The following is a 21,940-nucleotide window of genomic DNA, read 5'->3' as shown; positions in this document are numbered from 1 at the left end:
TGGTGATAGTCGAGGTGTTTGAAATGGCTTAATCCAGTATTAAGCGTCCGAAGACACTGGATCGATAAAATCCGCGCGGATTCCAACAGCATCCTCGATGCAAATGACCGAGCCGCGAGTGGAATGCGCATGAACGGCCGCGTTGATTTTCCTCCATCGCGCGATTATCATCAGTCCGGGGGAAGCACCCTGCCGCGGTCGGAGCGCGACGTTACCCCGCGTCGAACGTGTCGTTACGTTTATCTCTCTGTCTGTAATTAATAACGTTCGCTCCCGTCGGCTCCGGCTCGTCGAAGATGAGCAGCGACGTGGACTCAAAAGTTATACGATCGGGACGTGCCATCTTACCATAAAACGAAACCCCATTAACCTTTTTCTGCTTCATACCCTCCCCTAACCGAGCCGCGGCCCGCAAGAACTCTCTTAGCTGTAGGTCAACGCAAAAAATCGGCAAAAAAGTAATTAGTCCAGCGACCGGCTGCATATCCGAGACGGCGCAGTTTCTCCTCTGGTTCGACGATTCCAAGCAGACGTAAACCTCGCGATTCCTTTCGTCCATGATCGTTCCGTTCTTAACTCGACGTCTCCGACGACGTTCTCGATATCCCCTACGGAGAACTTATTCTACGAGGACGTCTAGCGTACCGGGGAGATCGTCCACACGGTGACGTTCCATTTGCAACTTCTTCGCGGTTTTTTTCCTCTCTGCTCACCGGCAGAAGGCAGACCTCGACGCAGATAATGGCCGAAGTGGTCGGTGATGGGCATTGCGTGCGCAGCTGCCGCACAGGAACCATATCTCAATTACGGGATTAATATACGACCCATAAAACCGATACCGCTGTGTCCCTTCGTCCGGCGTCCTCCCGCGCGCCCTCCGACGTTTTTCCTCTCCGTCGGCCCCTTGCCAAGCGACGCTGTGTAGTCCAATTAGAGCCGTGCTCTAACCACGCTTTTCTACTCGAAGAACACCGTGATTAGTCCGATACGTCCAATCCAGTACATCGGGCTTTATAGAATTACTGTAAACACTTCAATACATGCGATAAGAACAATTATTCGGATACAGAAAGTGTTTGGCCAGTGAACGAATGAAATAATATGGCGGCACGACGTACGCGTGTACAAATGAAAATGGTCACTGACCTGCTCCCCTCAATTGTGGGATTAATATACGACCTATAAAACCGATACCGCTGTGTCCCTTCGTTTGACCCAGCGCGGCGTCCTTCTGCGCGTCTTCCGATGTTTTTCCTCCCCGTCGGTCCTTGCCAAGCGACGCTATGTAATAGAATTAGAACCGTGCTCGCCGTGATACGTTACTGCCATTGAACCACGCTTTTCTACTCGAAGAATACCGTAATTAGTCCGATACGTCCAATCCAGTATATCGGGCTTCATAGGATTACTGTAAACACTTCAATACATGCGATAAGAATAACCGGATTTTACAGGACTACCGTAAACACTTCAATATATCGGATTTCACTGATAGACGCGATGAGAACAATTATTCGGATAGAGAAAGTGTTTAGCAAGCTAACGAATGAAATAACGTGGCTAGCTAGTTCGCACGACGTACACATGTACAAATGAAAATGGACACTGACCTACCCCCTCCAGGTGTCCAGATGCCGGGAGGAACGTACGGGATGAACGAGGGTGCGACATTCGAGAGTATCGTGAACTACGTGATGAAGAAGACGAGGCTGACTGGCACGCGGGCGGGCGGCATGGTGATGGAGGTCCTGAAAGTCGGCGTTGCTCTGGGAAGAATCAAAAGGACACCCCGCGGCACGTATATCCTTGCCGCGGATAAGCCGGAGAGCTCGGCGACTCAGAGGATCACGGAGCCGAGGTTCAGCGACAACAGCAACGACGAGATCTCCACGGACGATAGCCTGTGATCATCGCCGTGGATCATTCTTCATTCCCACCGGGATGTCTTCAACCTATCACGATCCCCTTCACCTATCCTTCGGCGAGCACCATCGACAAAGTGTTGCCGCTTGACGAATGTAAATTAAACGAACGCCTCATTAGCCTCGGCCACCGTAATTGAATAATTATTTCGGGAGTCGTTACACGTCCCGTCACCGTAACGCTAATTACCCACGGCCGTTCGTTCGTCTTCCTCTCGCCGTTAATGACTCCGCGATCATAAGCATAAAACCCCTCGCGGCCTGGAAACGGAAACCGAGAGAGCAACGATCGTTTTCGTCGTTGCGACCGAGAAATCGTACCCGCCAGGCCATCGAGTTCTTGCGGGCAATTTCGTGGGCAGATTTCCGGCCCATCCCGCCATCGGCCCCCGCTCCCGGTAATTGGTTCGTTTTAACTGCGAGCTTAAAGGCTATGAATTTATGCCTTGCCGCGTAAGATATAATTGGCTGTCCAATTAATATCTCGATAAAAAAACTCTCCGCTCCTCGGGATCCTGCACCCACCGTTCTCTTTACCCCTGGCTCCTCCAGGAGCTGTCTCCCTCGCGCCGACCGGTGTTCATAGCGTTTGCTCACTTTCACCAGCGTTGCTCAGGGGGCTGGTCCCCCAAAGTCGCCGCGTGCTCCGTCAGCGGGGGTCCGCAACTACCGAAAACTCTTTCGGGTGCACGCCGAACAAGAACACCGCGACCGACATCGACCACACCGGCTGGATAATTGATTTTCCGACTAACCAGCCTTGACCACCCGACAGGCCGCACAGTGGACCGTTCATACAAAATAGGTGGAATCGAGTCAAAAATGTTCAAATTAGGTCTTTACGTTAGCTAATACATTTGTTGAACAAATAGTAATCAAGTTTAAGTCTCCCGCAGTAAACCACGGGTTCTCGCGAGACTCGGTCCCCGTTGATGGACAGGATCGCATGTAATTTGTAGAACTTCGTTCTCCCTCGAAGCTGAGCGATCAGGGATGCGCGATGATCGTTAGGGTATTTGTTTTGACGAATCTACGCGGATTCAGAAATGCTGAAGATTGATGAAGCTATCGTCTCGAGAAGCGAAACGCACATTTTCCCAGCAAATTGATTTAAGTGAGATGAATCCTCTCGTTAGTCGATGAGCGAAGTCGCTCTTCGGTGGTTGAGTAAGATGGATACTTTAGCCTCACCTTTCTTATTGTCTTATTCTATAAACTAGTATATATCGTGGCAAAACAAACTTGAAAGTGGTCGATAAAATGTTAGAACCACGCGGACTTCCACTTAAATATCAAACGATTAATTCAAATGACGTAACCACGGTGCATTATACAGGTTTGCCGACTTAGCATCTCTGTAATGCTGAAATTTGGAGGCAGATGAGTCGTAATTCTCTGGCCGCCGCCAGACGGCGCATGGTTCCAGGTATCGTACGTGTGCGAATGAGTGTGATTGTGTGTACAATCTCATTCGCACATGTACAGTACCTGGGACCATGCGCCGTCTGGCGGCGGCCAGAGAATTACGACTCATCTGCCTCAGTTTTTTGAGGGAAGTCGGCACACCTGTATAATGCACCGTGGACGTAACTATTGTACGACGACGTACAAGATCGATTAAAAATGAAAGTTCGACGTGAAGTAGTCCCAGGAAGCGGGCGCGAAACAATGGCTAATATACCAGAGATGAGACCTCGTTCCAGCCCAATTTGCACAGTGGCCATCGGTTCTAGAAACCGTATGAATAACATCGGACCGCTTCATTTACGATTCGCCTGCAGCCTCCGTTCGAACCGAGGGATATTCGTGACGGGGCCGCGCGAGTCCCGCGACTCTATATTTCAGCCCGGGGATCGTTGTCGGCACTTTGCAACAATGTGGAGAATGTCCGCGCTCCGCGCCACGTCCTTTGATTTGTGTCCCTTTGTTGAATAAGCGTTTTTCATGCATCGTGGCCTCTCACCGGAACGATGTAACTCGTTTCTCCCCGGGTACGTATGTTAAGGACCTTTTAAGACGTCCCTTGAGTTTACCCCGCTGCGCTACCGGTACCAGTTTCCGCTCCCCGTGGCACGCTACACATAGGCCATAGGCGAAGCCAGGCTGTATTGCCTCGTCGTCAACGATGAACCCGAGCCCCCTCCTTCCCCTCCGCTACCTCCTCGTCTAGCCTCTTAAGCCTGTTGCACAGTTCAACCGGAGTATCCGCGTTCTGAGCACCGTGCATATTTCATTTCGTTGATTTCCGGCACCGAGACTTTTTCCGAAAACCCGGGGTGCCTTCTAACACCTGCGCACTCGCCGATTCGTTCAACCGATAGCGAAAGATTGAATTTATCCGACGCTATCCTGCTTGACCTACTTCCAGGGATGCAGCGAATTTTTTAAATAATTTTATTTCGTAGATTCTGTTTCGAAATTTTTGATCGAGGTATCCCATACATCTTTTGTATTATTAGGACTAGACGATATCATTTTTTGAAGTCAGAATTTTTGAAATTGTAGCAGTTTACAGTTCAAGAAGAGGGGCATATAAAAAAGAATGCCTTGACACTTTATTTATTTAGATTCTCTGTGATTTTTGTTATAATTAGACTGCGGATCTTTATCCATTTACGGCTTTCGAAAATTTTCGAGAAATTCCACAGAATTTAGTACGATTTTTATTCATTTCAGATCTATAAAGGCTGTTACCACTGAAAATCAGATTCTATTTTCCTCCACTTTCTTAAAGTTTGCCTACACAAATTGAAAATTGCATAAACATCCGCAGTCTGATTATAATATATGCTTGGATACAAAAGTGTGTATAATTTCAACCGAACCAACCTATCCTCGCATCGTCAGCCAGGTGAAAAAAACGTAGGACTTTTCGTGTTCGACTGCTAGAAAAGGGAACGAAGGTAGGAAAGGGAGCCAGTAGCAAAGCCCGAGATAATCGGCCTATTTTGGATCGTAGACGGGCCGCTGCATCGTGCAGGGAGCATCGAATCTTCCGCAGATCGTGGATACTCTCTCCGAGCTGTGCAACAGGCCTAAGACTGTTCCCGGCATCCTCCTCGCGCTGCTCTCGCACACACCGTTCCTACTCTCGCTCTCTCGCAGACCGGCGATCCGCGTTCTTCTTTTTCGAGGTGCTGCAGGTGTCGTGCATTGTCCGCCGTCGCGGCCTCTAAATCTCCGTCTCTGACGTTCTGCGGCGTAGCTGCGCCGAGCCGAGTACTCCCAAGATGCATACGACTGTCGGGAAGTTACACGTTCCACGGACTCCTCTTATTGCGGAGCTGGCCGGGCTGATAAGCATCTTTTTGCGAGAATTTCGGCCCCTTTCATAAGTCTCATCGCCGCGCCGCGCGGACGTTCCCTCGGCCCGGCCCCGGACGTTTAGATGTCTGGCGACGAGTTGGCCTCCAGACGTCAACGCTCTTCCACGATTTTGAACGACGCTCTTTCACGTGAAATATTGCGACCAGCAGTATTGTCGTTTAATCTTTCCTATCCTCAATTTTATAGTCCTTGTAGATAAACCTAAAACTGGGGAAGACAGAATTTGGAGTGCAAAACACCTGCAGTTTTAACAATTCCAATCTATATTTTCTGTATACAAAACTGCACAGAAAACTTTTAATTAGAACTCTTCAGAACTTCTCTTCAGAACTCTTCCTTTCTGTTACTTTCTTTCGAAGGTCGAAGATTTCGGAGCTTCGATATTTCAGAAACTTCGATTCGTTCGATTCATTTCCAGTTAACGGATGAGAGGCGAAAAAAATTGAATCTGCGCGAATGAAGACGCTCATTTCCTGAAATGCGTTGCAATGCAAGCGTCGGCGATGCGAAAGTTTGGACGTAGCTGTTCGCAATTTCGTATCGCTAGCCTATGAAAACCGCTTCGAAAACTTCGAAGTTCCCTCCGTTTCTTCAAATCTTCGAAAGCTTCGGAGCTTCGGAGAAGTAACAGCCCTAATGGCAAGACATAATGATTCCAGCTTCCACGCACAATACACAAACCCACCGGTACAGTGGACAGAGGATCCCACCCACGGAAGTAGGATCGAAAGACAATTCCCAGAGAAACGAATAGACCAATCAGTAAATACACGTGATAGGACACAAGATCTCATCGCGGAGACCAATTACCAGACCCTCCAGATTTATTCACGCGATTACACGGGGCCAGGTCCTAGTACAAAGCCGTCTGACACGAAAACTACTCAGGATCGTAGCCAGAGCCCCCCGGTAACACGTCGCCTACACGTATTTATGCGTCCGCGGGTACACTGGCCGAAGCGTTAACGTCGAAACCGAACAACCTGCGAAACAGACGGGTACAGCTTCGCCCAAGAGCGGAAGGACATCGTGAACGCCGCAAGCAAGCGACCGTTCCTGTTCCGTGGCGCCTATTCCGCGACGTCGCCATGGAAAATGTTCGATCGCGATCCTATACACGAGAGACCAGGGACGCATTTACTCAGGGACCCTGAACATTGCTCTCTTCAGCACTTCGTTCTTAAAACGTTGAGTTTGAACTTTACTATCTTCTCTGCCACACTTCCCTCGTCATCTTCAATGTGTCTAACCAAACCATCCTATTCAGAGACCCTAAGTAGTATTCTTGCGATTTTGCTACCAACTGCCTTTCAAAGCACGAGGATCTCTTTTAAAATCTTGAATTTGAACATCATAATCCTCCATCTGATACTATGATCGTCGTCCTCAACGAGCACAACTTGACTACTCCCTTTTATACCATCTAGCTTCAAATTATTCTAAGTTTATATGATTTATAAGTTTACATGATTTTTCTTTGGAGGTCGAAAGTTTTCATTATCCTTCATTTGATCTCTGGTCGTCATCCTCAACGAGCACAACTCGATTGCTTCCTCTTACACCATCTAGCTTCGAATTAGTTTGAAGTCTGATTAAAGAATGATGTCAATATCAGAAACCTTGCAAGCCATAGGCCCTTGGGAGTTGATTTTTTGTCGAAAGATTTTCGGGGCCCCAGATTGTCTATGGTGGCTATTGGCGGCCCTGGGTGTCCCCGCGGCCAGACGGAAGACTTATGCGTCTGCGTGCTGGGTCTCGCGTGTACGGGCCCAGAAGTAGGAGAAACAGGAAGAAAATGGCGGACGGGCCCCGGCGAGTGCAGGGTGTATCGGCGGCGTACAAATTTATGCCGATGCCACGTTAATGTCCACCGAGCCGCATACATTTCCCTCGCGGACGAGCGCGACGCGCCGCGACGCAGCTGCGCCCAGGGTAGGGCGAAAAAGCCGAGGGAATGGATCGAGTTACTGTATGGGGTTCGTAATGTATCGAGGATTCATTTTTATCGATGCGTTCCAAAGGGTAAGGGCATCCAGGGTGGTCTCTGCGAGCGGAACTGATCGCGGTTTCCTGGTATAGTAATCGATAGACCGCGCATCACCGTTTTGCAACAATCGCCGCCAGCGAAACGCTCATCTCCGTAACAGGAAGATACTTCTTGGTAAAAATACATATTAGGCGTGCAAATAAGTTCTTTCCCCTTTTCTTCCAAATTCAAGATTTTATACATAATATGTAATAAATGAAATGTAATAAAATCTTGTCTGGTGACTCCCAATCTTTCTGCCAATTCTTCCTGCGTCTGGGTCGAGTTTCCGTTGAGCTATTCCACTAATGATCGTCGTCTTCCAAATTAAAATTTCCTGCTTTAAATCTTTGGTACCACGTTTTACATGTTCTGTAAGATACAGCGTTCTCTCCCAGTGCCGCACAAACCATTTCAATAGCTTCAACAGCTGATTTCCTGACGACTGGAATATCTTAGAGCAGTCATCACGACTCTTTTTAGAACTAGAAGAACGCTCTTTCAGATGGCACCAAAATCGTGAAGTAATTCGAATTCAGTCAGAAGTTATGATCATTGAAAATCTAATACTTTCGAGCGTCGACTTGGTTGTCGGAGCCTTGTAAATCTCGCGCTAGAGCCAAGCTGAGGATGGATGACACGTCGAATCGACACGTCGATAGATCAAATCGTGTTCACTCTCCGTTTATCCGAATAAGTTCAGAACTGCGTTACCTTCGTTTCTGACAGGCAAAATTTAAGTTTGCACGTTGCCTCAAGACATGTTCTAGGTAGCCAATCAACTGGCCGCAGCCATCAATGACAAATATCATTACCGCTTAATATGAGCACCTCAGTAATTTGCAAGGGAATACATAAAAATCCGCAGGCTTGTAATTTTGGAGTTCCGAGGGGACAGAGCATGCTCTTCAAGACCAGTAACAGACTTCGTCGTCGCATGCGCTGAACGTATGAATTTTTATCGAAGTTTAATGATAACTTAAGCTCCATCCAAACGTTAATAATCTCGGTGTTTCCCGTCGACGAGAAACTGGTTTCCCTGCTCTGTATAATCCGATGGCATCGTTTTATGGATAATAATTATAACTCGAACATAATATTACGATTATCCCGAGCGTCGACAACCACGAATCCACGGAAACTGGTTCGAATCCAGTGTCACCCGCTCCGCAGCATCCTCGAGATCCGTGAACACGGAGCTCATTCGAATCGGCGAGGATCTCGAAAAAACGAATCAGCCTCGTAACCATTTATTATAATATCATTCGGGGACGGAGAATGGCAGTCACAATTAACACGGAAAGCCGGTGGACAGAGGGGGCGCACGGTCGTTCCCGCGACATCCTCAAAACCGCGGTTCCCCCCTTGTAAGCTGCCCGGTATCTCCATATATTTCCATGGAGCGGGCTCGATCGCACGGGTTTAAAATATTCCGGGCAATAAGAAGACGATCGCCACAAACACACGGGTCGAGCAAAGGCTACTTGCGACATGCATAATTTGCACCCCGGTGCGCCATATACGTAAGTAGGTTGCGGAGGCAGGCAAACATGCGAGGCGAACGGCGAAGAGGCGAGAGAGAGAGAGCCAGGCAACGGAGCGCGCGGAGACTCGCACCGAAAGGGCGTCGCGAGCGGCGCGCAACAGAGATGTAGATAAATAAAGTGTGAAGCCCGTAAGGAGGCTGCGCGGGGCCCGTTAAAAGCTTCCCTTGTCTCTCTCGCCTTCTCCAGCGGCGATTCAGGTGCACGCCGCGCCGAGAAACGAGAGAGGAGGAGAGGCTTCTGCTTCGGTTCTTCGGCGTCTAGACCCTAATTGGGCCGGGGATGGTGCGCCGCGCGGCTGCTGGCCAGCTGCCTGAAAACGTCCGCGCGGTGCGGAGCGGCGGCGTGTTTCATTCAAATCGGTTCCCGGTAAAAATCGGGCGTCGATCGATGGATCGCTCGATCGTATATTACAATCGGGCGACCTTGATCGACGGAAATTACCAGACTCACGATTTGTCTTCCCGACACGATAAACGCCCGACCGTTCCGATCCCAGGCCCGGCCCCGATACTTCTCGATCGACGCTCCCGGGCTAGCTCATCCCCCGGATGATCACACGCTGTACACACGAATTCCTCAAGGCCGACGGGATACCGAGAACCGACGCTCGTTTTGCAACCTCATCCAAATAGAGTGTGGATTTCTATGTATCGAGATAATCGATCTTAATGGACGGCGCTCGGGCGTTAATCAAACGCGGCGCGGCGCCGAGAGCTCGCCGCTTGACACGCGTGTCGAAAGCGCCGATCTCCTCGCCGTAGAAATACGTATCCAGGCTACGGATAAGCTCCCTCGGAGAGATAATCCTCGCCGGAAATGCGAATCGGAAGACGCATATTTATTCCTGCGTTACCGGACACCGGGCGTATTTATGCGTTAGAGCGTGCACAGATCGCGCATGGAAGTTGTAATCGGCGTTCGGTTTCTTCAAGTGTGCAAAATTTGTTTGATTATCTTTAAACACTGCGAGATTGTGCCTTTCGAAAAAGGGACGTTCTAGTCGCTGGCTGGATTTATGATGAGTTCGTGTGCAGTAGGCTCCCATATAACGCGATTAAAAAATTGTTTAAGATTACTGTGTATATGTTTTGTACATGTACTGTACATTTATTGCAGTGCAGCCAGAATCGACTAAAACTGGTCGATTTTCCATTCCTCCTTTTCTCCTTTCACTATCCCATTCCAGAGCCATGTTTGCATACTTCAACATAGCACACTAACAATAAGACAGAGTTTTGCAGAATTACAATTGAATTACTCCAGGAATTATAATTACTAAGTAATTGAGTTACATTGTAATTCAGTTATGTTGTAATTTATAATTCAGATCTTCATTCGATTAAATTACAACGTAATTCGTAATTGCAATTGGAGTACAATTATAAAATACAGTGTAATTAAATTACAATGTAATTCGTAATTGCAATTGGAGTACAATTATAAAATACTTTGCAATTAAATTACATTAATTATATATACGAATTACAATGTAATTACATTAAAATTGAAAATTAAAGAATGATAAAGTAATAGGTAAGAAGAGGTTGAAAAATCCATGTGTAGGTTTCAAACAGAATGATTTGATTATTTATAAATTTATAATACCTTAGCAGAAATAACTTCTGCGTTACACATTTTTTAAAAAACAAGTATGTGAAAGAAAAACAATAATATGTATATCGCACTTCTTCAAAGTTCTGGGCTATAATTTGGAGAGCTGTATTTCAATTACATTGAATTTCAATTATATTGTATTTCAATTACACATCTGATTAAAATACCTAGTAATTGAATTAATTGAAAGGTTTGAATGATGTGATTCGGTTACGACGTAGTTGAATTACTATGTAATTGAAATAAAATGTAATTGAATTAGAACAACTCTGCAATAAGACCGTAAACTAGTCACGTATTAGTATGATCAATCAGAGAGAGGGTAAAATATATTCCCCTCGATTTCCCCGATCTGGCGGCACTAATTTACTGCAACATACAAATACATAATATACAGTCATTTTAAACAACTTTCTGGTCGCGTTATACGGAAGTGTTCTGTAATGCACTATACTTCCGCGTACATTTACAGAATACAATAAAACGTGCGAAAAACGTGAAGTATGCAAGATGAAAATAAACTGTCCGGATCTCATTCCTGCATGTTCATTCCTGAACATCTACGACACATATCCAGTCCGTTAAAATCGACGAGGCTGCTCCGGATCCGTATAATTACCCAAGGATTACTGGTCCGAACTGGAGGGATCGGTGATTTCCCGTGGAACCTGGCAATCGGCGTCCGCGGCGCCGCTCCGTGTAGGCGTGAATAGGTCGTGCAGAAGCTCCTCTGAGAATGTCATAACGTGTTTACGCGGATACCGGTAAACCGGATTCGAATGCAGCCGGTGCTTAGCATTCGAAGAGATCGCGGTAAACCTCGGCCAGGCAGGCCACTTTGCGTGGCGCATCTTCTGGGGCCCAGCACGCAATTACGCTTTATGTCTCGCAATCAGTAAAACTCTAAGTACGCCTCGCCGCGCGTAGTTTCCCCGGAGTAATTTCACCTTCGATTCCACGACCGGCACGGCGCGTACCCTGTTCACCTTCCCGCCACCGGTCTGCCGCCCCCTCCTCGCGCAGCTTCCTGGTCTAGGATGCTGTCTATGGTCTTGTAATTTCGCCGGGGAGGACGAGGGGATAGGAGAAAGACAGAGGGAGAGAGATACAGCCGGAAAGTGGGCAGGAAGGTGTAAGCAGCGCGGCGGTAATCAGCACGTACCTCATCTTCGACGATAACGCGAAATTCCTTGCGTATGCGTTCCTGCCATTTTTGTTTCTTCCCTCGGAGAGCCAGCCGCATCCTTCGAGAGCCGAAGGAGGTGTCTGCGCCGCTGGCGCAAGGTCCTGGGCACCCTGTAATGCCGAGATCCGCTGCCGGGAATTACGCCAGCCAGTTTCTAGCCGGGGATAAGACAAAGTTTGTTTTCCGCTGTGCGATTGCCGACGGAAGGTGTGGCGCGGTGATCCTCCGCTGATGCGATTAATGATAGCGATAACCCACGTCGACTGTTTCAATAGCAATTTCTGAAGCTGTAACGGGCCAATAAACCGTGAATCCGCGCCGATACATCGAACAGTCGAACGTGCTCTCGGGATTATTCATGCTTCGACGCCTGCCGCCGCGAATTTCACTCGACACGTCTCATTATCAATATTTGCTTCGACTTCTGAGTTTCTTAATATCTATATCTCACAGTAACGTAACCAAATAGGCTAACAGAGAGCTACCGATGTCTTCACTTTCCTTTGTTGGCCCGTAGAAAGCTGAAGAACTTCGCTAGACAACATAGTACGACAACGTCGGTTCCCAAGTAGAATGTTCAAGGCACTAATGAGATCTAAACGAGCGACCCAATTATCCCAGAGGTCGAAATACTATGTTAACTCTATTAATCATTGCAGGAGTCTTCATACAGCGACCGCTAACCGCAGCGGTGACCCCGATTGCAGAAACACGCGGGGAACAGTTAGCCGCATAATTCCCCGCGAAGGAGCTAATTCCTCAGCGATAAGACCGCGTTTTCGCGTCATTCGAGTTCGATAAGGGGTCTACCGTGGCCCACGGAGGAGGCGGAATTAATTAGCCCGCGGTGCAACCGATTGGCGGAGGTTCGACTCGGGGGGAGGCTGGTACCGTTTCGATGGTATCGGGGCTTGCTTAACTGTCTCTGGCCGCCGGTTCACCGAGGAACGAGTTTAAATTGCTCGGTTGGAATGGCTGTTGCGCCGCCCGTTACGTATGTCTTAATTACGCGGCCACAATTTTCGGTGTAATTATCGATGGCCACACGGCTACTTAAGCCGGCTAATGAACAGCACGGTCGGTCCTATTAGCGCGTAAGGAAGCGATCCAGGAAGATTAAACGGGACGCGATCGAATGGCACTGTGAAAGGCAACCGGGGTGGTAATTATGTTTATTGCCTGGAGTTGTAAAATCCCCGCCAGGTCGAATCGAAGAACCGAACACGTCTTGGACCGAGCCGAGGCGCGTTGTCTCGTCTCGCGGAAACGCCGCGGTACGATCGAACGTTTAGCCTTGAGTTCACGGTGATTACCGTTTCATCGTGTATTCCATTCCTGACGGGGGCCAATTTCACGGGGCAACGCGTTGCGTGCACGTAAAACCGTCCCTTACAGATTTCTAGCCGCGTGGACCGTGTTCCGTGCGATCGATATCGGTACGTCCGCGCTCGTATACACGCGCCTCGCGCCTCTACGTAACACCGAAAGCCATCATTACGCGTCCCCCATTTATCCACGCGACTATGTTACATTATATCATGAAATTACTCCGTGCCGGCTCACGAGAACGTCCACCATCCTATTACCGTACTCCGCCGCATCTGTTCCGACGCACGAACCTACGTGTCCATGCGCGGCGATGCGACCGCGGATATTGCCGGCCCTTCAGTCTCGATACAATAAATATATAATCATAAATATGCGGTCACTTGGAAGCTGCTTCCCTACAGGAAACGCTATTCGTTACGGAGCAATGATGGTCACTTAAGCTACGAACAAAATATTATACGATGAAAATATGGGGTGAAATATTTATTTGAAAATACAGGGTCTGTCTGGAAAGTAATGCAACCACATTTTAAAAAAAATCTATTAAACATACGGGTAAAGACCTTTAAATTTCTTCAAAGTAGAATCCTTGGGCGTCGACACATTTTTTCTAGCGCGATTTCCATGCTTCGTATGCTCCCTGGAAGGCGTTTCTTGGAACCTCTCGTAGTACCAAAAATACCAAGAATAATTGTCAACGAACAATTAACAATTTTCAATCACTTCGACACTGGACCACCCTTCTAGCTCTAACAGTTTCCGAGATGTTCGACCAAATATGTTTCCGACCTCTAGGGATGTTTTCACTTCTTCAACGTGGACGATCGCTGATAAAAAATACGTGTCCAATATTTCTCCAAGAACTATCTTTTCCCAACGTTTCGTTAAAATCGTCGTATATCACTTCGGTATACAGATGTCGTTTGAGTGCACGTCCAAAATCGTAGTCTCTACATTGCTGGTGCATGTTGTACCGCAGCAAAAAGCAAGTAGAGTCACGAGAGAAGGAGGAAAACTCGAGAGGGCGATGCGAAGGTTGTCTGTAAGACTTGTAAGGTAAAAAGAACCGGCCCCGAGGAATCCTACGGGGAGTTAGAAAAGTCGGAATAATGCGTGGTCGCCGTCGGCGTGGAAGAGGAGCATTGCAAGCAGCATAGCAAATGTTTCGATGGAAAGCGATGGGGCCGACGTGCATCGGGTCCGGTGCTCGTTTCCGCGGAAGAGGTCGTCGAAGAAGCGTGGAAACGCGCATGTCTGGTCGCGATGGACGTGAAGCGGCGTGCCGCGGTCATAAAAGTGTGTCCATGCGGCGAGTTAGTTCATCGGGAACGCGGGTTTCTTGCCTTGGCGTGGCGCGTCGCGAGCGATATCGGCCCGCGGTGGCCTTCTATCCGCTTTGTACACGTGTACGCAACCACCGAGAGGCGGCATTATACGCGGGCCCATTTATCTGCGGGGATAAAATGCAGATAGGATCTGCGTCCGCGCGAGGTCCTGCCAGTATTTGTCATGGAGATGCGACCCACCGATACCACCTCGCCCGTCCGTGGAATTACCCTCGCCGCGCTCGGATTCTTCAGCGTACGCCGGTAATTTACCGGGCCCTCGACGTCGCGTCACGCCGCCGATTCTCCCCTTTCTTCCTTCCTTCCTTCCTTCCTTCCTCCAGTTCCCTCAATTCCACCTTCTTCCCTCTCTCCGAGTCTCGATGCTCCTCGGGAATTTTGAATACTGGAAACCAGGGTGACCACGAACCGGCGATCTCCACGTAAATTCTCATTCAGGAACTTTTCAAGTGAAAACTTCTTTATTGTTCTTTATTTCTCTCTAAAGAAAAGAATTTCTAAAGAATTTCTAATTCTTCTTTATTTTATTTATCTACTGCTGGGCAGTGAACGAGTCTGATCCGTCACGCTCCGAGGTGAAACGCTGTTCACATTTAGCCGAGCATGCGAGAAACACGTTCTTCACCTTTCTGTTTGAAGGGTTACATACACTTGCTAAAAACGCATTTTCCTGAAGCATCATAAGAATATTTTGTAAAAATGTTCATTCTCTGAAAACGTTTTTTCTCCGAAACTACGAAGTCTGACTTTAAAGTGCGATTTTGTTGCAAATCGATATTTTACAACACTGAACTGGTCAATCAGTGACCATGCTACCCAGTTGCAGTTGTGGAGGAGACCCGTGACCTTCCATAAAATGGAAACTCATAATATCACGAAATTTACGTTGCAATTCGCTAGTATTATGAGTAGACGTGCCGCTGTTTACACGGTTATGGCATTTGGTAACACGCGAAATCCAGCGGAACAAGGATTTTAATAAAATTTATCACTGCATGTAGATTTTCATGCGCGCAATAAAATCTTTTCATAAAGGAAAGTCAAATTATACATGTTTCCAGAAATATGCAGACAAATGCGTAAAATTCACAATCTGGTTATCACCGTGATAAATCTTCATCTTTCGATATTTATTTTAATTTGGTTGCATCTGGTGAACATCTCAATTGTGTCCGCATTGTAGGAATGGGATCAGCGTCGAAACGACCAGATCCAGAAGCAATACCAACGACGAAGCCTTCGATTCGCTGGCTGGTAGTGCATTAAAAAGGGTTAAAGAAAAAGCCCTGCGCCTTTGCACCTGTAGAACGAAGCCCGTTTATGGTTTCCAGTGAAACAGTCGTGGCCTGTTGCACACTTATGGGACATAATCCCGGTGGACAGTCGGGAATCTTAATCGTCGGAACAAACACGGGCTGCTTAAAGTGCTTTGCATAGAAATGTACAACTTCCACTTCGAGGTATTAGCCGGCTGAATGTTCCCGGGTCTCTGAAAGGCTTCCCGTCGGATTTAAGGAACAGCCTGATGAAGTGACTGAGGAAAGCGGATAACTAGTGATTCATGAAAGGATCCGGGAATCAAACCGTGGAACCGTTAAACTGTTCATAAATATTGCTCCGCGTTGCGTCACTGAATGTGACCATTGTCCGGGAATAGAGGATAGCGAAAACCCTCTGGCACTTTTGAACAAACCGTAGGTGTTGCATCAGCGAGAAGAATTTACATACTTAGAAACAGGGATAAAAAATCACAGGTTTATTCTAAAATTTTCTACGATAAAAATCATTAATAAATAGTTGATTATTATTGAAAAAGATAATGTACACAAATTCATGTTGGTTGCTTATTTAATTATTGAGATGTCTATTCTTTTTCGGATGGAGCAAGTCTTTGAAATTCATAGAGAAGGTTTCGTACAACAAGGCGAATCAACAGACCGTAAGAACAACATCAAATCTGTTTGTTTGTCACATTGAATTTTGATTGTAGCAATTAATTTTACGAATAATAAATTTATGAAATAATTGATTGATTGCCATTTGAAAGTTGTACTATTTAGTAACAACTATTACAAAATTTCCTTCATCAATAACTGTTATGAACGATCGAAATGAAGTTCTCTCATTGAAAGTTGTTGGAATTGCAGAGAAAATACTAAAAGTTGTATTTCGCATCTTGTATGTGGGCATATATAGAAAATTTAGAAAACACAAACGGCGTTATTTAAAATTGTAACTTTTACAGCCTCCTCGTCACATTTTTCATATTTCATAAGAGGATGCACTTAACAGAGTGATGCAAGTGTTACGGATACCAGCGACCGTGTTAAACTACAAAATTCTCAGATTCAAGCAACACGGAGGTGCTGGGAAAGATGTAAATTGACTGACATTTAAAGTAATCTAAACATCACGATTTGTTTACAGAACAGCCGCACAAGCGCGTGTTTCCGTCGATCGCGTTTGGTAGATCCAGCTAACCGCCCACGAAAAGCCTGAGAAAGTTCCCCGGACTGTGTTTACCGTTACCATTAAAAAAAAGCCGAGACGAAAATGTTCAAACGAAAGGCAAACAGTAGCCGGCTGGCTGGATAGCCGAACCGCCGTGTACGGGGGAACCGGGTAAAAGCCTGCATTCACCTCGTGCGAGTAAATTAGAGAGATAGTGCGAATGAAGGGAACAGAGGATGAACGTGTGAATGGGTCGAGCAGATCGCCGATTCAGCTTTATAACGCGGCGGGGAATCGGTGAAGACGCGTTTCTTCGACCATTTCTCCATGTAAATTGAAATACAAACTCTCGGGTGCAGCCTGGAACCTTTGAGAATAGGAGCGGAATGGGAGAGGAATTTCGAAATTAGTTCGGGAAACGTTGGAATGAAAAAGAACGACTTGGGAATTCTGGGAAATCTGAAACCGACTGGAGTTGATCAAATTCTAGGTCTTCCACGATCTGTTTTCCTGTTCTTCAGGACCAATATTTTTCCTGAAACCGCAAATATTTCTCTGACGTCGATCACGAAGACGTTTCTAAAAATATTTTGGTTGTAAAGACTCGTTGAAATACAATTTATCCTATATTAAATATTGACTAATACTGTTGGAATTTTTTCCGCAGTAATTGCCGAGGAATCTTTGTCTGAAAATGTGCGCAAGATTCAAGAGACACTCGGTTACGGGTTAATACTGTATGATCAGTGGGTTCGAGAAGCTGCACAGAATTTTCTAAGCGTATCCTGCGGTTCAATCAATGTGTCTCGGATATTAGAAGGGGACTACAAAAATTCTCGGAGTGCAGCCACTCCTCGAGAAGGAGTGCGACGTGTTCGAGCAGGGGTCGGTCGAACGGTTATTCCGGTGCGATCGTTTTCCTGAAATCCACGCTCCCGGCAGGGTGAACAATGGGCGTCCGGAGTAACTGCCAGTATCGGATTCGTTGATCGCGCATTGGATCGTCCGGACGGGTACCGAAAACAAAAAGCAGAAAAAAGAGAAGAAGAGAGAGAGAGAGAGAGAGAGAGAGAGAGAGAGAAGGAAAAAGGAAAAATCTAAAGAGAGAAGAAGAAGAAGAAGAAAAGGTTCTAAGACAACGGTGAGCAGAAAGAGAGGGAGAGAGAGAAAGACAGAGTGAGATAGAGTGGACGTTTCAGGTCCGCGAGGACGCAGACGTGCTTGCTTCTCTTTTTCTTATCAAAATAAAAATCCCCGGGGGTATGAAGGGCGAGGCTGCCGGTGAAACCGGCGTAGGTTTCTCGATCGGCGCGCGAGAGAGAGTGATCAAATAAAACTGGGGGGAGATCGTAAGAAGAAAAAGGGCTGACGACGCGGTTGGCCCGCTGGATGGAAAAGAAGGGAATGAGGGGGCACGAGGAAGGGGCACGACTGTGTCGGCTCCCGCTGAGACAAAGGGCGAGAACCTGCACTCAAAACAAACATCACTCCGCCATTCATTCGGCCGGCGGATTCGAACATTCATCCCCCAGGGTTCACGCGAGAAGAAGAGGGGTGTGTGCGTGCGGGGGCCGCCGCCGGAGGGGCCGAGGGGCCCCGAGGAGGGTTTGGAGAAGGGCGACGAGAGTCGAGGGGACCACCGTAAACGACAATGCGGTGAGATCGAGCCGCCTCCTGGATACCCGCTCGCTTTAGGCCGCATTCACACGCGGCCCCCGTGAAAAGGAAGTGGCGTGCAGAACGTCGCACGGACCAACTCGGAGGTGAAAGAAGGTCGAGCGTGCGACGCGACGCCAACACCTTCTCGGCCAGGCGTTAAAACGAGTACGAGTGCCCCCCCCCCCCCCTCCCCCTCTTCAAACCTCCTCGCCACTCTTCCACTCTCCTCTCTTCTCGAGCAACCGACGCTTTTGTGCGCCCGTGTCAAGCTTCTGCGAGAGATCGAGATCGATCGCAGGGATTCGCGACCCCGTACCTGTTATATGGGAACGCTCGCATGCGGCGTGGGTGTGTCTTGCTCTCGAAAGTGTTACATCCGGTTTTTTCTCGCTGTTGTCGCGAAGATATTCCGCCGGGGCTACACATGCCGTCGGCATTCAGCTTGAAGATTGTTCTCTGGTGTCGTAACTCTAGGCTCTGCGACTTCAAAGGAAGTCACCGAAGCACACCTTTCTCTTTCTACCCTGATTTTCCTCTGTTCTCTACTGACTCGTTAGAATTATGTTCTGGAATATTCAACAATTACCCATCTTCTCGTAGTACTCAGAAAATTAAATAACCATATCCTAGAATGGAGATATTCCAGATTGGAGAAAGTGTTTGCTTTTGTAGTCGAGATAGCACCGAGTGCAACGTGTTAATATTCAATCACTGATTACACGAGCAAAAGTAGGATTGGCACCCGAAGAAGCCGGTGGCCATTAGAGTGCCGGTCCATTGACGTTAATACCCTTCACGCGAATCAGTAGACCAAAGCTCGGCTGTCTCCGTCGCCGATCATCGATCTCGGCGGCAGGTTCGTGGCCGCGGTAGCAGGATGATTAATATCGTAATCGGTAAATTAGTAACACTTAACTCCGAAAGAATTCTATCGAGCCTTCTGTCCGGGTATCGACGCGTCGACACTGCGACAGGGTGATTTAACCAGGTAGAGGACGGTAGCGAGTGAAGAGAGAGAAGTCTGGGCCGCGGGTCCGGAGTGGAACCGTCTCGTCCGGCCTAGATATCATCAGGGTCCCCGGTGGGTCCGGGTTCGGGAATCATTAGGGGCCCGAAGACGACGCATTCCGCAGTGGCCATCGGTCCACCAGAGTCGTCGTCGTCGTCGTCGTCCTCGTCCTCGGATCATCCGGTGGCCCTCAACGTGGCTTGTCCACAGCGGGGCCTTCCGAAAGATCGGCCCACGGCATTTATTAAGGACCTTATCAGATTTCGATTTGGACGACGTCGAGCAACGACGGATACCGTAATTATTTTTATTAGTACCCGCGCTAACCGTTCCTCCCTCTCTATCTCTCTCTCTGCGGCGCGAACCACCGCACCGGTCCCCGAATCGGGCCTGGTATACGATCGCGCGAGCCGATCCCCGATCGCACAAAGGGGGGCCGATGAGTTTTCGGGATGCCGCTGCTTCTCTCGTGATCGTTTTATTGCGCGATACGCTCCCGCGGGCCTTGTCTTTTCCTCCGGCCCGATCCTCCTCGTGACAAGGTGTCGCTCGAACCAACCGATCCTCTTGATCGGGACCTGTTCCGCCGAGAAATCCTCTTCTCGGTCCACCGCTTCGAACGGGTCAGCCAATTTACTTCTGCTAGAGTATTCCACTCCGACAAAATAGTTGCATTCAGATCTACCTGGAATATCAAGCTTTCTTAGTCAGCTACAATATCGAAGAAGATATTTCTACGATTCGTGAGACATGTATCCACTGGTCATCCAAGAAACTTTCCTATCTAACAGCCTACGATCCATGCTTTGGGTTGTAACAGTCAACCCCAACTTTAACGCTTTTATTTCAGAACAAATAATATAATTAGTAGGTTGGAAAGAAAGTTCTTACGGTTTTTATTATAAAATCAAAATAATACTTAACAATGCTTTCTTTCTTTCTTAATACTTAACAATACTTCAATGCTAATCTTTCTGTATGACTAACGTGACCATTTATTTTTTTCCTCAAAACGGGACATCTGTTAATTTTTAGCCAATAGTATGTGTATTCAAGAAAACGCATATTTCTTCATACTTTCTATTTATTAATGAAAAAAACAGGAATGTATGTGTGTGAACACGTGAAAATAAATAATTTATGTGTTATATTTTTTTGAAGAATTTTCGGACGTTATAGGCCTGCTCGAAAACAATATTCGTTTGTGAAACTGAGCACCGTGTCTCCGTTTGAACGCGAGATAACACTGCTTCCGTTCATTGTTTTCTTCATCATTTAAATGTTGTCCTTTTTAAAACAAATGAATAGACCACTTCTACCATGAACTAGCAAACTGAATGACGGAGACGCCCTGATTATAAAAATATACAGGAAAGATACATGTCTTTCGCAAAGATATCACGACAAAAAGGTTTTCGAACTTTTGCCGCACCCTGTATCGACATCTTCAATTTTCTAAATTTTCCTACAATTTTAAAATTCATCTACCTGCTATAAATGCACAAAGATCCGCAGTTTAGTAATCAGTTATGAAATGTTAGACTCAGTAATCCCCAAAGGGTGAAATGTCACGGTAGATATGTTTATTTGAAAACAACAGCGCAGCGATAAACGCTACGAATTCGAAGATGACAGCCGATCGGAGCACAGAATTTGATGGAAACCACGCGTGGGCGACGCACGCATACGCAGGAAACCCGCATACAAATTGTAACGATAGACGTACAAATAGGATAGAGTTACGTTGATCAGGTGAAAAGTGCTTTTTGCCACTTCCACGGCCGGCGCGAGTCATCAATCATCAATCACACCGGCATCAATCTTTGTTACGGTACAATTTCATTGACCTGTTAACGTTCCCTCGTTCCGTGCTCTCATCAATACACACGGCCGTGTGTTATTGACTGAGGTAATCAATCCCGTGAACCTTGCCGCGGGCATTAGTCTTCGCGCGCGCACACACACACGTCATGCGAGTTGATCAACGCTCGAGGAACGGTCCTCATCGCGTCTGCTGAAAATCTCTGCTTTATTGTCCGGAAGAGGAGATCTCCGGTGGGAAATCTAGCGGAAACAGGATATACAGTCGGTGTACGAAGTGTTGGTACATCATTCAAAAACAAATAACTTTTTCAAAATTGGACCCACAGCTTAGAGTCTTTTTTTAGACGTTAGAAGGATTAGTTTACTAGCTAATGTGTGAATACATTTTTTAAAATTGTTATTGGTCGCAATTGCGAAGAGAAAAGTAAAGATCACGATTTTTAAATTCCATGCCAAAAAGAACACTTTTACTGCGTGAGTATTTCTGCAGTTTTATTGATTTTTATGACGGCAGGTATGACAGAATAACAAATTTAATTGAATATATAAAAATTCTCTATAGATAAAAATAATAAACTGAACAATTTCTATTTTCTGTGAAATATGTCACAGATAGTATTCTTAAAATAATACTCCTTTCGGAAATTTTCCATTCGGCAACTTCATTTTTGTTAGTCTGGGACAAAGTTGGGAAAAAAAT

At 47.0% G+C, this 21,940-nt stretch overlaps 2 protein-coding genes across 2 annotated transcripts in view; both read left to right on the top strand.

Annotated features, from left to right (window-relative positions):
* LOC143212425 (L-lactate dehydrogenase A-like 6A) overlaps nucleotides 1–21,940 on the top strand; it is a 219,007-nt gene that overhangs the window by 96,058 nt on the left and 101,009 nt on the right. The window lies entirely within an intron of this gene.
* LOC143211879 (uncharacterized) lies at nucleotides 1,599–2,134 on the top strand. Its single transcript, XM_076429967.1, has one exon. It carries the CDS (start codon nucleotides 1,599–1,601, stop codon nucleotides 1,905–1,907), a length of 309 nt encoding a protein of 102 aa, XP_076286082.1. The 3' UTR covers nucleotides 1,908–2,134.

Source organism: Lasioglossum baleicum, chromosome 9, assembly GCF_051020765.1.
Source record: "Lasioglossum baleicum chromosome 9, iyLasBale1, whole genome shotgun sequence".
NCBI classification, from domain to species: domain Eukaryota; kingdom Metazoa; phylum Arthropoda; class Insecta; order Hymenoptera; family Halictidae; genus Lasioglossum; species Lasioglossum baleicum.
This window is presented reverse-complemented; position numbering and strand designations above follow the sequence as displayed.

Bases quoted from the DNA above. Each gene is read 5' to 3' on its own strand.
- LOC143211879 (XM_076429967.1), top strand. From the start codon at position 1,599: ATGGACACTGACCTACCCCCTCCAGGTGTCCAGATGCCGGGAGGAACG.